We start from the raw sequence: 15,332 nt of genomic DNA, 5'->3' as shown, positions 1-15,332 counted from the left end.
GGTTGTCATGGAGTGGCTTGGAAAGATAGATTGGAAAAGGGAAAAGGTGTATAGAAAGGGACGGTACCTTGTCTTCTATACCATAAGAGATGTTGATCAAGGCTTCCTATGTTGCTAATGAGGGTTGCATGCCCTCCCCTTGGAGGTGGGAATGGTCACACAACTTCTAAATGTATGGTGAGAGGAGGACCTGAGGAGCTTAGCCTGTCAAACCCAACTCTTCTCCCTGCACTTAACTATCGTTGCTTGTGTATGTTGATATTGTCTATACATGGTCACAAAATTCATTGTTTATTTTTGTACATATTTACGAATCTATGTCACTTCACGAGGATAAAAGCCAATTGTAGAACTTCGAATTGTAGTGGAGTGTGGTACACACATCTAGTACTCATGGTAACTTACTCGATACCAATAGATATTTTGCAACATCGAGTAGCATGGAACCTTGTCCAAGTCTACTGGCAACATGTAACTCCTCCTCAGTGAGAACCTTATCAAACAGAGAGTTCTCTTGGCTAGTTTCAGCTAAGTCTGTACCCCGAATGGCAGTCATCACTCGAAAAGAAGTTTGTGCCACATAGGTTGGGTCTCTTTGAGACCGCCATTTGGCCAATCGCTCCTCTGAGACTATCATGATCTGGGCTCCTAGTTCGGCCGTTGCAACGCGGTTTCCAAACCAACATTGCTCGATTGACTTTGACCCTCTAATTGTCGCTTTAGTTGCTCTATCTCTAAGAGGTTTGGTTGGCAGAGCACATCATTGAATGTTACAGTTAAGCATAGTTCGTCGGCTTCCTCGTCAGAGATGAGTCACATGCATTCATACAGGAGCCTATTATAGTGCTCATCAAGATGTTCTTACTCTTCCCAGGATAAGGGAAATGGCAAGTATTCTTCAAGCTGCTCTTTAGGGAATGCGCCCATGTCTGCCAAGACATAGACACGTGCGAACACTTTGAGCTTAGCATCCAACTCGATTAAGCATTCTGCGACACTTCTATGTTCAACGAGGGCTTGCTCGGTTGCTACCTCATGCAAGGTTCTAGGAGTTTGCCTAGGCTTTAGCATAGCTGGGGGCTCACGCCTAGACGAGCAAGATTGGTCAATGCTAGGATTTCTTATGCTCTTGGGGTTTCCATGTTTCTCCTGAGGCTTTGTTATTGCATCATGGTTCTCCTTGGATGTGACTGGTATAAATTTATCACCCTGTTGTGACAGCATTATATCCACTCTTGATTGGTCAAAGCAAGTTCTGTTGCTGGTGGATTGAGTGTTGCAAGCAACCGTTAATGGTAGCAACTGCTTTGATTTTTTAGAGCACACGGATGTGTCTAAGGTTTCACCGCTATTAGGAGAGGCATCAATGTCAAATTCCTACTTGTCCCGAGCTGCCCTCTCCTCTTTCGAGCACTTGGTGCCTGAGCGTCTGGTGGAAGCCTGCACGGCTGGTGTTGCCACACCCCGTGTGCTCCCTTGAGCCCTCGTCCTCTTGGCTTGGGGGGGTTTTGGCCTGCATCCTAGGCGGTGTCGTTTAGGGCCTCTTTTTGGCGCATACCTCTTTAGAGTAGGCACCTAGCGTTTTGGTAGGGGCGTTTGTGCTGCATGCTCCCTTCGGTAGCGAATAGAGTCCTTGCAAGCCAGTGCATTGGATGCTCCATGTCAGCTACAATAGGGGGACCTGCAATATGCGAACCGAGGATTAGGCCGTGAGACAGGATAAAACTGTTCACATGGAAGGGATTATACAATGGGTTATCAAGTGCACATGACGAGAAGGGGAGAGGTGAGGCATGCAGTGTTTGTTGTAGAGGGATGGCCCCCATGATGATGTTCATTTGGCCTCCAGCCATTAGCAGATCTTGGCTCATGCTAAGTTGCATGGGCTGGTTGTCATGGAGTGGCTTGGAAAGATAGATTGGAAAAGGGAAAAGGTGTATAGAAAGGGACGGTACCTTGTCTTCTATACCATAAGAGATGTTGATCAAGGCTTCCTATGTTGCTAATGAGGGTTGCATGCCCTCCCCTTGGAGGTGGGAATGGTCACACAACTTCTAAATGTATGGTGAGAGGAGGACCTGAGGAGCTTAGCCTGTCAAACCCAACTCTTCTCCCTGCACTTAACTATCGTTGCTTGTGTATGTTGATATTGTCTATACATGGTCACAAAATTCATTGTTTATTTTTGTACATATTTACGAATCTATGTCACTTCACGAGGATAAAAGCCAATTGTAGAACTTCGAATTGTAGTGGAGTGTGGTACACACATCTAGTACTCATGGTAACTTACTCGATACCAATAGATATTTTGCAACATCGAGTAGCATGGAACCTTGTCCAAGTCTACTGGCAACATGTAACTCCTCCTCAGTGAGAACCTTATCAAACAGAGAGTTCTCTTGGCTAGTTTCAGCTAAGTCTGTACCCCGAATGGCAGTCATCACTCGAAAAGAAGTTTGTGCCACATAGGTTGGGTCTCTTTGAGACCGCCATTTGGCCAATCGCTCCTCTGAGACTATCATGATCTGGGCTCCTAGTTCGGCCGTTGCAACGCGGTTTCCAAACCAACATTGCTCGATTGACTTTGACCCTCTAATTGTCGCTTTAGTTGCTCTATCTCTAAGAGGTTTGGTTGGCAGAGCACATCATTGAATGTTACAGTTAAGCATAGTTCGTCGGCTTCCTCGTCAGAGATGAGTCACATGCATTCATACAGGAGCCTATTATAGTGCTCATCAAGATGTTCTTACTCTTCCCAGGATAAGGGAAATGGCAAGTATTCTTCAAGCTGCTCTTTAGGGAATGCGCCCATGTCTGCCAAGACATAGACACGTGCGAACACTTTGAGCTTAGCATCCAACTCGATTAAGCATTCTGCGACACTTCTATGTTCAACGAGGGCTTGCTCGGTTGCTACCTCATGCAAGGTTCTAGGAGTTTGCCTAGGCTTTAGCATAGCTGGGGGCTCACGCCTAGACGAGCAAGATTGGTCAATGCTAGGATTTCTTATGCTCTTGGGGTTTCCATGTTTCTCCTGAGGCTTTGTTATTGCATCATGGTTCTCCTTGGATGTGACTGGTATAAATTTATCACCCTGTTGTGACAGCATTATATCCACTCTTGATTGGTCAAAGCAAGTTCTGTTGCTGGTGGATTGAGTGTTGCAAGCAACCGTTAATGGTAGCAACTGCTTTGATTTTTTAGAGCACACGGATGTGTCTAAGGTTTCACCGCTATTAGGAGAGGCATCAATGTCAAATTCCTACTTGTCCCGAGCTGCCCTCTCCTCTTTCGAGCACTTGGTGCCTGAGCGTCTGGTGGAAGCCTGCACGGCTGGTGTTGCCACACCCCGTGTGCTCCCTTGAGCCCTCGTCCTCTTGGCTTGGGGGGGTTTTGGCCTGCATCCTAGGCGGTGTCGTTTAGGGCCTCTTTTTGGCGCATACCTCTTTAGAGTAGGCACCTAGCGTTTTGGTAGGGGCGTTTGTGCTGCATGCTCCCTTCGGTAGCGAATAGAGTCCTTGCAAGCCAGTGCATTGGATGCTCCATGTCAGCTACAATAGGGGGACCTGCAATATGCGAACCGAGGATTAGGCCGTGAGACAGGATAAAACTGTTCACATGGAAGGGATTATACAATGGGTTATCAAGTGCACATGACGAGAAGGGGAGAGGTGAGGCATGCAGTGTTTGTTGTAGAGGGATGGCCCCCATGATGATGTTCATTTGGCCTCCAGCCATTAGCAGATCTTGGCTCATGCTAAGTTGCATGGGCTGGTTGTCATGGAGTGGCTTGGAAAGATAGATTGGAAAAGGGAAAAGGTGTATAGAAAGGGACGGTACCTTGTCTTCTATACCATAAGAGATGTTGATCAAGGCTTCCTATGTTGCTAATGAGGGTTGCATGCCCTCCCCTTGGAGGTGGGAATGGTCACACAACTTCTAAATGTATGGTGAGAGGAGGACCTGAGGAGCTTAGCCTGTCAAACCCAACTCTTCTCCCTGCACTTAACTATCGTTGCTTGTGTATGTTGATATTGTCTATACATGGTCACAAAATTCATTGTTTATTTTTGTACATATTTACGAATCTATGTCACTTCACGAGGATAAAAGCCAATTGTAGAACTTCGAATTGTAGTGGAGTGTGGTACACACATCTAGTACTCATGGTAACTTACTCGATACCAATAGATATTTTGCAACATCGAGTAGCATGGAACCTTGTCCAAGTCTACTGGCAACATGTAACTCCTCCTCAGTGAGAACCTTATCAAACAGAGAGTTCTCTTGGCTAGTTTCAGCTAAGTCTGTACCCCGAATGGCAGTCATCACTCGAAAAGAAGTTTGTGCCACATAGGTTGGGTCTCTTTGAGACCGCCATTTGGCCAATCGCTCCTCTGAGACTATCATGATCTGGGCTCCTAGTTCGGCCGTTGCAACGCGGTTTCCAAACCAACATTGCTCGATTGACTTTGACCCTCTAATTGTCGCTTTAGTTGCTCTATCTCTAAGAGGTTTGGTTGGCAGAGCACATCATTGAATGTTACAGTTAAGCATAGTTCGTCGGCTTCCTCGTCAGAGATGAGTCACATGCATTCATACAGGAGCCTATTATAGTGCTCATCAAGATGTTCTTACTCTTCCCAGGATAAGGGAAATGGCAAGTATTCTTCAAGCTGCTCTTTAGGGAATGCGCCCATGTCTGCCAAGACATAGACACGTGCGAACACTTTGAGCTTAGCATCCAACTCGATTAAGCATTCTGCGACACTTCTATGTTCAACGAGGGCTTGCTCGGTTGCTACCTCATGCAAGGTTCTAGGAGTTTGCCTAGGCTTTAGCATAGCTGGGGGCTCACGCCTAGACGAGCAAGATTGGTCAATGCTAGGATTTCTTATGCTCTTGGGGTTTCCATGTTTCTCCTGAGGCTTTGTTATTGCATCATGGTTCTCCTTGGATGTGACTGGTATAAATTTATCACCCTGTTGTGACAGCATTATATCCACTCTTGATTGGTCAAAGCAAGTTCTGTTGCTGGTGGATTGAGTGTTGCAAGCAACCGTTAATGGTAGCAACTGCTTTGATTTTTTAGAGCACACGGATGTGTCTAAGGTTTCACCGCTATTAGGAGAGGCATCAATGTCAAATTCCTACTTGTCCCGAGCTGCCCTCTCCTCTTTCGAGCACTTGGTGCCTGAGCGTCTGGTGGAAGCCTGCACGGCTGGTGTTGCCACACCCCGTGTGCTCCCTTGAGCCCTCGTCCTCTTGGCTTGGGGGGGTTTTGGCCTGCATCCTAGGCGGTGTCGTTTAGGGCCTCTTTTTGGCGCATACCTCTTTAGAGTAGGCACCTAGCGTTTTGGTAGGGGCGTTTGTGCTGCATGCTCCCTTCGGTAGCGAATAGAGTCCTTGCAAGCCAGTGCATTGGATGCTCCATGTCAGCTACAATAGGGGGACCTGCAATATGCGAACCGAGGATTAGGCCGTGAGACAGGATAAAACTGTTCACATGGAAGGGATTATACAATGGGTTATCAAGTGCACATGACGAGAAGGGGAGAGGTGAGGCATGCAGTGTTTGTTGTAGAGGGATGGCCCCCATGATGATGTTCATTTGGCCTCCAGCCATTAGCAGATCTTGGCTCATGCTAAGTTGCATGGGCTGGTTGTCATGGAGTGGCTTGGAAAGATAGATTGGAAAAGGGAAAAGGTGTATAGAAAGGGACGGTACCTTGTCTTCTATACCATAAGAGATGTTGATCAAGGCTTCCTATGTTGCTAATGAGGGTTGCATGCCCTCCCCTTGGAGGTGGGAATGGTCACACAACTTCTAAATGTATGGTGAGAGGAGGACCTGAGGAGCTTAGCCTGTCAAACCCAACTCTTCTCCCTGCACTTAACTATCGTTGCTTGTGTATGTTGATATTGTCTATACATGGTCACAAAATTCATTGTTTATTTTTGTACATATTTACGAATCTATGTCACTTCACGAGGATAAAAGCCAATTGTAGAACTTCGAATTGTAGTGGAGTGTGGTACACACATCTAGTACTCATGGTAACTTACTCGATACCAATAGATATTTTGCAACATCGAGTAGCATGGAACCTTGTCCAAGTCTACTGGCAACATGTAACTCCTCCTCAGTGAGAACCTTATCAAACAGAGAGTTCTCTTGGCTAGTTTCAGCTAAGTCTGTACCCCGAATGGCAGTCATCACTCGAAAAGAAGTTTGTGCCACATAGGTTGGGTCTCTTTGAGACCGCCATTTGGCCAATCGCTCCTCTGAGACTATCATGATCTGGGCTCCTAGTTCGGCCGTTGCAACGCGGTTTCCAAACCAACATTGCTCGATTGACTTTGACCCTCTAATTGTCGCTTTAGTTGCTCTATCTCTAAGAGGTTTGGTTGGCAGAGCACATCATTGAATGTTACAGTTAAGCATAGTTCGTCGGCTTCCTCGTCAGAGATGAGTCACATGCATTCATACAGGAGCCTATTATAGTGCTCATCAAGATGTTCTTACTCTTCCCAGGATAAGGGAAATGGCAAGTATTCTTCAAGCTGCTCTTTAGGGAATGCGCCCATGTCTGCCAAGACATAGACACGTGCGAACACTTTGAGCTTAGCATCCAACTCGATTAAGCATTCTGCGACACTTCTATGTTCAACGAGGGCTTGCTCGGTTGCTACCTCATGCAAGGTTCTAGGAGTTTGCCTAGGCTTTAGCATAGCTGGGGGCTCACGCCTAGACGAGCAAGATTGGTCAATGCTAGGATTTCTTATGCTCTTGGGGTTTCCATGTTTCTCCTGAGGCTTTGTTATTGCATCATGGTTCTCCTTGGATGTGACTGGTATAAATTTATCACCCTGTTGTGACAGCATTATATCCACTCTTGATTGGTCAAAGCAAGTTCTGTTGCTGGTGGATTGAGTGTTGCAAGCAACCGTTAATGGTAGCAACTGCTTTGATTTTTTAGAGCACACGGATGTGTCTAAGGTTTCACCGCTATTAGGAGAGGCATCAATGTCAAATTCCTACTTGTCCCGAGCTGCCCTCTCCTCTTTCGAGCACTTGGTGCCTGAGCGTCTGGTGGAAGCCTGCACGGCTGGTGTTGCCACACCCCGTGTGCTCCCTTGAGCCCTCGTCCTCTTGGCTTGGGGGGGTTTTGGCCTGCATCCTAGGCGGTGTCGTTTAGGGCCTCTTTTTGGCGCATACCTCTTTAGAGTAGGCACCTAGCGTTTTGGTAGGGGCGTTTGTGCTGCATGCTCCCTTCGGTAGCGAATAGAGTCCTTGCAAGCCAGTGCATTGGATGCTCCATGTCAGCTACAATAGGGGGACCTGCAATATGCGAACCGAGGATTAGGCCGTGAGACAGGATAAAACTGTTCACATGGAAGGGATTATACAATGGGTTATCAAGTGCACATGACGAGAAGGGGAGAGGTGAGGCATGCAGTGTTTGTTGTAGAGGGATGGCCCCCATGATGATGTTCATTTGGCCTCCAGCCATTAGCAGATCTTGGCTCATGCTAAGTTGCATGGGCTGGTTGTCATGGAGTGGCTTGGAAAGATAGATTGGAAAAGGGAAAAGGTGTATAGAAAGGGACGGTACCTTGTCTTCTATACCATAAGAGATGTTGATCAAGGCTTCCTATGTTGCTAATGAGGGTTGCATGCCCTCCCCTTGGAGGTGGGAATGGTCACACAACTTCTAAATGTATGGTGAGAGGAGGACCTGAGGAGCTTAGCCTGTCAAACCCAACTCTTCTCCCTGCACTTAACTATCGTTGCTTGTGTATGTTGATATTGTCTATACATGGTCACAAAATTCATTGTTTATTTTTGTACATATTTACGAATCTATGTCACTTCACGAGGATAAAAGCCAATTGTAGAACTTCGAATTGTAGTGGAGTGTGGTACACACATCTAGTACTCATGGTAACTTACTCGATACCAATAGATATTTTGCAACATCGAGTAGCATGGAACCTTGTCCAAGTCTACTGGCAACATGTAACTCCTCCTCAGTGAGAACCTTATCAAACAGAGAGTTCTCTTGGCTAGTTTCAGCTAAGTCTGTACCCCGAATGGCAGTCATCACTCGAAAAGAAGTTTGTGCCACATAGGTTGGGTCTCTTTGAGACCGCCATTTGGCCAATCGCTCCTCTGAGACTATCATGATCTGGGCTCCTAGTTCGGCCGTTGCAACGCGGTTTCCAAACCAACATTGCTCGATTGACTTTGACCCTCTAATTGTCGCTTTAGTTGCTCTATCTCTAAGAGGTTTGGTTGGCAGAGCACATCATTGAATGTTACAGTTAAGCATAGTTCGTCGGCTTCCTCGTCAGAGATGAGTCACATGCATTCATACAGGAGCCTATTATAGTGCTCATCAAGATGTTCTTACTCTTCCCAGGATAAGGGAAATGGCAAGTATTCTTCAAGCTGCTCTTTAGGGAATGCGCCCATGTCTGCCAAGACATAGACACGTGCGAACACTTTGAGCTTAGCATCCAACTCGATTAAGCATTCTGCGACACTTCTATGTTCAACGAGGGCTTGCTCGGTTGCTACCTCATGCAAGGTTCTAGGAGTTTGCCTAGGCTTTAGCATAGCTGGGGGCTCACGCCTAGACGAGCAAGATTGGTCAGTGCTAGGATTTCTTATGCTCTTGGGGTTTCCATGTTTCTCCTGAGGCTTTGTTATTGCATCATGGTTCTCCTTGGATGTGACTGGTATAAATTTATCACCCTGTTGTGACAGCATTATATCCACTCTTGATTGGTCAAAGCAAGTTCTGTTGCTGGTGGATTGAGTGTTGCAAGCAACCGTTAATGGTAGCAACTGCTTTGATTTTTTAGAGCACACGGATGTGTCTAAGGTTTCACCGCTATTAGGAGAGGCATCAATGTCAAATTCCTACTTGTCCCGAGCTGCCCTCTCCTCTTTCGAGCACTTGGTGCCTGAGCGTCTGGTGGAAGCCTGCACGGCTGGTGTTGCCACACCCCGTGTGCTCCCTTGAGCCCTCGTCCTCTTGGCTTGGGGGGGTTTTGGCCTGCATCCTAGGCGGTGTCGTTTAGGGCCTCTTTTTGGCGCATACCTCTTTAGAGTAGGCACCTAGCGTTTTGGTAGGGGCGTTTGTGCTGCATGCTCCCTTCGGTAGCGAATAGAGTCCTTGCAAGCCAGTGCATTGGATGCTCCATGTCAGCTACAATAGGGGGACCTGCAATATGCGAACCGAGGATTAGGCCGTGAGACAGGATAAAACTGTTCACATGGAAGGGATTATACAATGGGTTATCAAGTGCACATGACGAGAAGGGGAGAGGTGAGGCATGCAGTGTTTGTTGTAGAGGGATGGCCCCCATGATGATGTTCATTTGGCCTCCAGCCATTAGCAGATCTTGGCTCATGCTAAGTTGCATGGGCTGGTTGTCATGGAGTGGCTTGGAAAGATAGATTGGAAAAGGGAAAAGGTGTATAGAAAGGGACGGTACCTTGTCTTCTATACCATAAGAGATGTTGATCAAGGCTTCCTATGTTGCTAATGAGGGTTGCATGCCCTCCCCTTGGAGGTGGGAATGGTCACACAACTTCTAAATGTATGGTGAGAGGAGGACCTGAGGAGCTTAGCCTGTCAAACCCAACTCTTCTCCCTGCACTTAACTATCGTTGCTTGTGTATGTTGATATTGTCTATACATGGTCACAAAATTCATTGTTTATTTTTGTACATATTTACGAATCTATGTCACTTCACGAGGATAAAAGCCAATTGTAGAACTTCGAATTGTAGTGGAGTGTGGTACACACATCTAGTACTCATGGTAACTTACTCGATACCAATAGATATTTTGCAACATCGAGTAGCATGGAACCTTGTCCAAGTCTACTGGCAACATGTAACTCCTCCTCAGTGAGAACCTTATCAAACAGAGAGTTCTCTTGGCTAGTTTCAGCTAAGTCTGTACCCCGAATGGCAGTCATCACTCGAAAAGAAGTTTGTGCCACATAGGTTGGGTCTCTTTGAGACCGCCATTTGGCCAATCGCTCCTCTGAGACTATCATGATCTGGGCTCCTAGTTCGGCCGTTGCAACGCGGTTTCCAAACCAACATTGCTCGATTGACTTTGACCCTCTAATTGTCGCTTTAGTTGCTCTATCTCTAAGAGGTTTGGTTGGCAGAGCACATCATTGAATGTTACAGTTAAGCATAGTTCGTCGGCTTCCTCGTCAGAGATGAGTCACATGCATTCATACAGGAGCCTATTATAGTGCTCATCAAGATGTTCTTACTCTTCCCAGGATAAGGGAAATGGCAAGTATTCTTCAAGCTGCTCTTTAGGGAATGCGCCCATGTCTGCCAAGACATAGACACGTGCGAACACTTTGAGCTTAGCATCCAACTCGATTAAGCATTCTGCGACACTTCTATGTTCAACGAGGGCTTGCTCGGTTGCTACCTCATGCAAGGTTCTAGGAGTTTGCCTAGGCTTTAGAATAGCTGGGGGCTCACGCCTAGACGAGCAAGATTGGTCAATGCTAGGATTTCTTATGCTCTTGGGGTTTCCATGTTTCTCCTGAGGCTTTGTTATTGCATCATGGTTCTCCTTGGATGTGACTGGTATAAATTTATCACCCTGTTGTGACAGCATTATATCCACTCTTGATTGGTCAAAGCAAGTTCTGTTGCTGGTGGATTGAGTGTTGCAAGCAACCGTTAATGGTAACAACTGCTTTGATTTTTTAGAGCACACGGATGTGTCTAAGGTTTCACCGCTATTAGGAGCGGCATCAATGGGATCATTGGTGGAGGGACTCGATGCTTTATTTTTCAGCTCTCCAGTGCTCTTGGTGTCAATGTTCTTAGGGTCCACAACCACCTGTAACTGCTGTTGTTTTCGCTGTTTTTTCCTCTTTTTCTTGGTCAGTGAAGGTGTATCTCTCAACAACTCAGGACCCTCGACTAGGTCAACCATTGATGTGCTTGGTTGGGCCTTAGCATTCTCTTTCTCTAGTGTGTCCTTATGGGACATAACCGTGGCCTACTGAATAGCCTCTAGGTTGTGAGGGTATAACTATCTCCCTTTTTGGAGAGTCTAGCTCTTCCCTTCTGTTTAACTCCTCTAGCCTAGACTTTAGGTGCTTTGGAAGAGCTGGAGTTGTCAATGAAGTTGGCTGCAACACCTCCTCCATAGGTGAACTACTGAGGACACGTTTTGAAAGGGGCAAGAGATCTTTAAGAGACTTAGAGAGAGCTTTCTTAGAGAGAGAGAGAGAGAGAGAGAGAGAGAGAGAGAGAGAGAGAGAGAGAGAGAGACCTCCGTTTGAAACATAAAATAATTCTAACACATTTTGGACTTGCATTATGGTAAGTGGCAAGAGCCTCCCTCTGAAACATCTCTAGCTTTGTTATGCAATTCTTTCAATGCGTTAACAAGGATGTATGGACTACACTCCATCGGCTTATGTTTGTGTTAATGCACATATCAGTGTAATGTTTAATATCAAAATAAATGTTGGATGCCTATAATGGTAGCTAGTAGCTTTGTTGATGAGGAATTTTGGAGATTGAGGATCTTGCAACCAAAAGTAAACAATCTCATGTAAAGTTTTGTTGTTTTTTTAATTGTTAAGCAACACTGTGTTAAATGATACCTTGGTTTTTTGTAGGTGCAATTTTGATGGAGGAAGAAACAAGATTTAAGAAGAGCTTAGCTCAACAATGGTCTCTCCTTGGCCTTGTCACAAGCTAATCTTAAAAATTGACCACAACATTAAATAGTCACATTAATAAATTCATAATAGAAATGAAGATGGCTCTACTTAGTGGTGGTGGGCTTCATAAACAAAACATCTAAAAGAGACATTAGTAATATATTACTAGACCAATGAATCCAAATTGGGATTGTTAATGCAAAACCAAGCTATAGGTGAGGTTAGGGCCATAGCCTAGCTGGTTGAGATGCTTGCGTGCTAGAGTTTGATTGTAACTTTTAAACATGTTTGACCTTATCTAATCAAAAAATTCTTCGCATGTTAGAAAAAATGAGGCTATGGGGAATTTCCTTACTACGATAAGAAAAATGGTCCAAAGGACGTGCTGCTAACATAGTTGTGTGGGCACGCGAAAGCTTGATTTGCCTTGGCAAAACATGGGCAAAAAGAAGCTTGAAGTGGCCATTAAGGATCAGAAAACAAGGCCTAGGGGAAGAGATATTGAAAGATCCTTAGAACCGAACTAGGCCTAGCGGAAGAGATTTTACTGAAAGAGCCTTAGAACACCGGAAAGAGCAACTCCCTCGGCCGGAGCTCAGCCAGGGGAATGGCCGCCTCCTCTCTCGCTTCCTTCGCCCCGACAGGTTCTGGTGGCGCGCATGCGCAGCGAAAGGCCGCCTTCTCGACTGCATCTCCATGGAGGCTCCCGAGGTTTCGATGTTCATTTCTATTGTCAGTTCGAGTGCGCATGTACAGGGATTGGCTGAACAAGAAAATGTGTCATGAACTAGCAGCGTTCCGTGAATGATTAATATCCATTGCGACGTAGTAGTCTCGTAGAGCAGTCAGACTTAGCCTTGATTGCACGGTCTGCATCATGACGAAGCCAGGAAGTTAATCTACAGGATTCCAACATGTAGCTCTCATTATTCCCCATCAAGTTATCTTGCTGCGTTCGATTTAAGCTTATCATCCTGGAGAGATTATTAAAGCGAGTTCCATTTTGAGCAAGCAGGTAACAGTTGTCTGGAAGTTTGGCTTCCCAAGGGCCGTGAACGTGACCATTCAGGTTCTTACTAAGCCTATCATCCCGGGAGAGATTATTGAAGTGAGTTCCATTTTGAGCAAGCAAGGTAACTGTTGACTGGAAGGTTGGCTTCCCAAGGGCTGCGAACGTGAGAATTCAGGTTTTTACAAGGCACTAGAGACACCGGATGCTTGGAACTGCTTTTCTCATTAAAATTTACTGTAGACATACACCACATCTAATGTTAGGGGAGTTGTTGACCCGAGGATTAGGGATGTTTAGTAGGAAGAGTAGTGATGTGATATTGATTTTTGATCGGAAAGCCAATGATGGCATTGCAAGCTGTAAGCTTGCTTTTCACACCATCTGATCAAGCAGGAACTGTGCATTCTGTTACTCTTCATGGCAGAAACTTTTTAACATTGGCCTCCTCAATTTCATGGTTAGATTAGTGGTAAAGGATTTGGAGGATCTGATTAGACAAGCAGGCACTTATGAGAGGAAAACACAGATCGCAGTATGATGTTTTAACTGAATGTGATGCATGGTTCTTATAATTTGGGGTATAGACCAAAATCTTAATGGATCCCTCGAGAGCATACAGTAGCTACACGTGGGTCTAGTTTTATTGCTATGCATGCTTCAATTATAAATATGCTCATTGATCGGTTCTTTGAAAGCAATGTGCTTTTTACACAGATCAACCAGATCTCCAGGCAAATTCCGAGGAGTGACATACTGTGCAACTAGTGCTGTCGGAGGATATACTGCTGAGCCTGAAGATAATCCATATCAGGTGAAACATTCAAAGAATGCAGTGTGTATCTTTACTAGTTGGGACTTTGAATTGATGAGAGCAGAGTTTGCTAATGCACATAAAATTGGCAGTTTCAATATCTCTGTTTTCTCATTTGGACCTTGCAGTGATGAGAGTAGAGTTACATATTGCACTCAAGTTGGCAGTTTCAAGGTCTCAGCTTTTCATTTGTTTAGTTTTGAAAGTCTTTGCCAACAACAGACAATAGACACTTTAAGCTTGTTCACCATGTGTATGGAAATGCTGTTGTTGAGAATCAAGAGCTGTGTTATGTTGTTATTAGGTTTTCTTGCGACCTTTCCTCTTTTGATACGAGGCATGAATAATCCTATGGAAATTTATTTGGCAGGTACTTGGTGTTAATCCTTTTGAAAGTTTTGACAAAATAAAGGCTGCATATACCAAACGTCATAAAGATGCCGAAAAAAAGGGTGATGAGGCTACTTTGTCTCGAGTGAGTATATGGTATACCCTTCTTTTTTTAAAAAGGCTAATGATATTCCAATTTTGTAGCACATGTTGCCTTTTTCCTTTTTGGCAAAGGTACAAAAGAGTTTATGAAGAAAAGGAATAGAGAATTTATATGTTAACTGGACAAGCTTTTTAAAAATGGTTGTGATGAATATAGTTGTATGTATACCCTGCACGATCATGCATTGTGGGGTGTTTTTTGCTTCCCTTCCAAAGTGAGTTTGGTTGACATATTCTCTTGATCTCCAAAAAATGAAAATTTCATTTAAAGAAAATTGAGAAATTTTGATTGGTCTATCTTCTCAATCTTGTTCATTTATTAATTAAACAATGTCAATGGTAGGGACCCCCCTTTCTCTCTCTTCAAGATCCGTTATAATCAACTCTCTCTCTCTCTCCCCCCACCCCCCCAAAAAAAAGGGATAATGGTATTAATTACAAAGTGACAATACAAGAGTCACATGACTATTGAATGTCAGGCGGGGTGATTGAAGAGATGGTGGCACACTAGGGAGCCAAATCATCTTTGCTTAGAAAACCTAATTACTTGAGGGTGCTCAATTGCCACTAAAGAAGATCACGCAAATGGCTGGTAGGTGTGTGCATTTCAAAAAGACAATAGAAAATGAAAAGTACTCTGGATAGTCCAATTATGCAAACAATCCCAAAAACATAGAAAATGGAAGACCTTATCGTATGTGTCTGTGGGGGTAGAAGTCTAGAGTCTTTTTTTCACAATATGAAGTGGATAGACTGTGTGGTTTCCTCTGCAAGGCAGTCTTTGACTAGGGCAGCAATGGCAAGTAATATGAGATCATGGTCAAGATAAATGTTCAAGCAAAACCTTGAGGTGCACATGAAGAGGCCATGCCTGTGATTTTCATTGAACAAATTTGTCCGCACTGTGAGCTGAAATCCAATGAAGCAATTGTCACATGAATGTGGAGCAATGGAAGCAAAGAATTGAAGTTGCAGTAAACACAAAGAACTGACAAAGGAACAAGAACTTAGAACTAATGAACTCGGGAAATGGTATCCATATGCCAAAATCCAAGAGTAAGGCATGGGCAGTGGGCAATCAGCGAGTGCTCCTAGTCTCCCTCTCTCCAATAGGATGTAGATTGCAGTGTGCATGTATGTGAATCAATTATGAGTGGACGAGAGGTGGCATTGAAATAGGCTGAAATAAAAGAAAATGATGATCAGGTCAGCTAGCATTTAAACCTTAGTTAGCTCTTTAAAACATCTCCAAGTTGGCTACTGCATTTCAGGATTTGTTCAAAGTACAAC

At 44.8% G+C, this 15,332-nt stretch overlaps 1 protein-coding gene across 4 annotated transcripts in view; it reads left to right on the top strand.

Moving 5' to 3' along the window:
• The first annotated feature begins 12,202 nt into the window (after positions 1 to 12,202).
• Positions 12,203 to 15,332, top strand: part of CJD1 (Chloroplast J-like domain 1) — a 69,843-nt gene continuing 66,713 nt past the window's right edge. The window contains exons 1-3 of one of the 4 annotated variants that reach the window (XM_087664911.1): positions 12,203 to 12,438; positions 13,454 to 13,550; positions 13,921 to 14,025. In XM_087664911.1, the coding sequence (XP_087521037.1) occupies positions 12,335 to 12,438; positions 13,454 to 13,550; positions 13,921 to 14,025 (306 nt within the window). In that variant the 5' untranslated portion in view covers positions 12,203 to 12,334. The remainder of the gene's footprint in view (positions 12,439 to 13,453; positions 13,551 to 13,920; positions 14,026 to 15,332) is intronic. The other 3 variants (XM_087664912.1, XM_087664909.1, XM_087664910.1) reach the window with 3 other exon arrangements.

This window comes from Lygodium microphyllum, chromosome 24, assembly GCF_053477565.2.
Source record: "Lygodium microphyllum isolate KBCC chromosome 24, Lygodium_microphyllum_v1.1.10, whole genome shotgun sequence".
NCBI classification, from domain to species: domain Eukaryota; kingdom Viridiplantae; phylum Streptophyta; class Polypodiopsida; order Schizaeales; family Lygodiaceae; genus Lygodium; species Lygodium microphyllum.
This window is presented reverse-complemented; position numbering and strand designations above follow the sequence as displayed.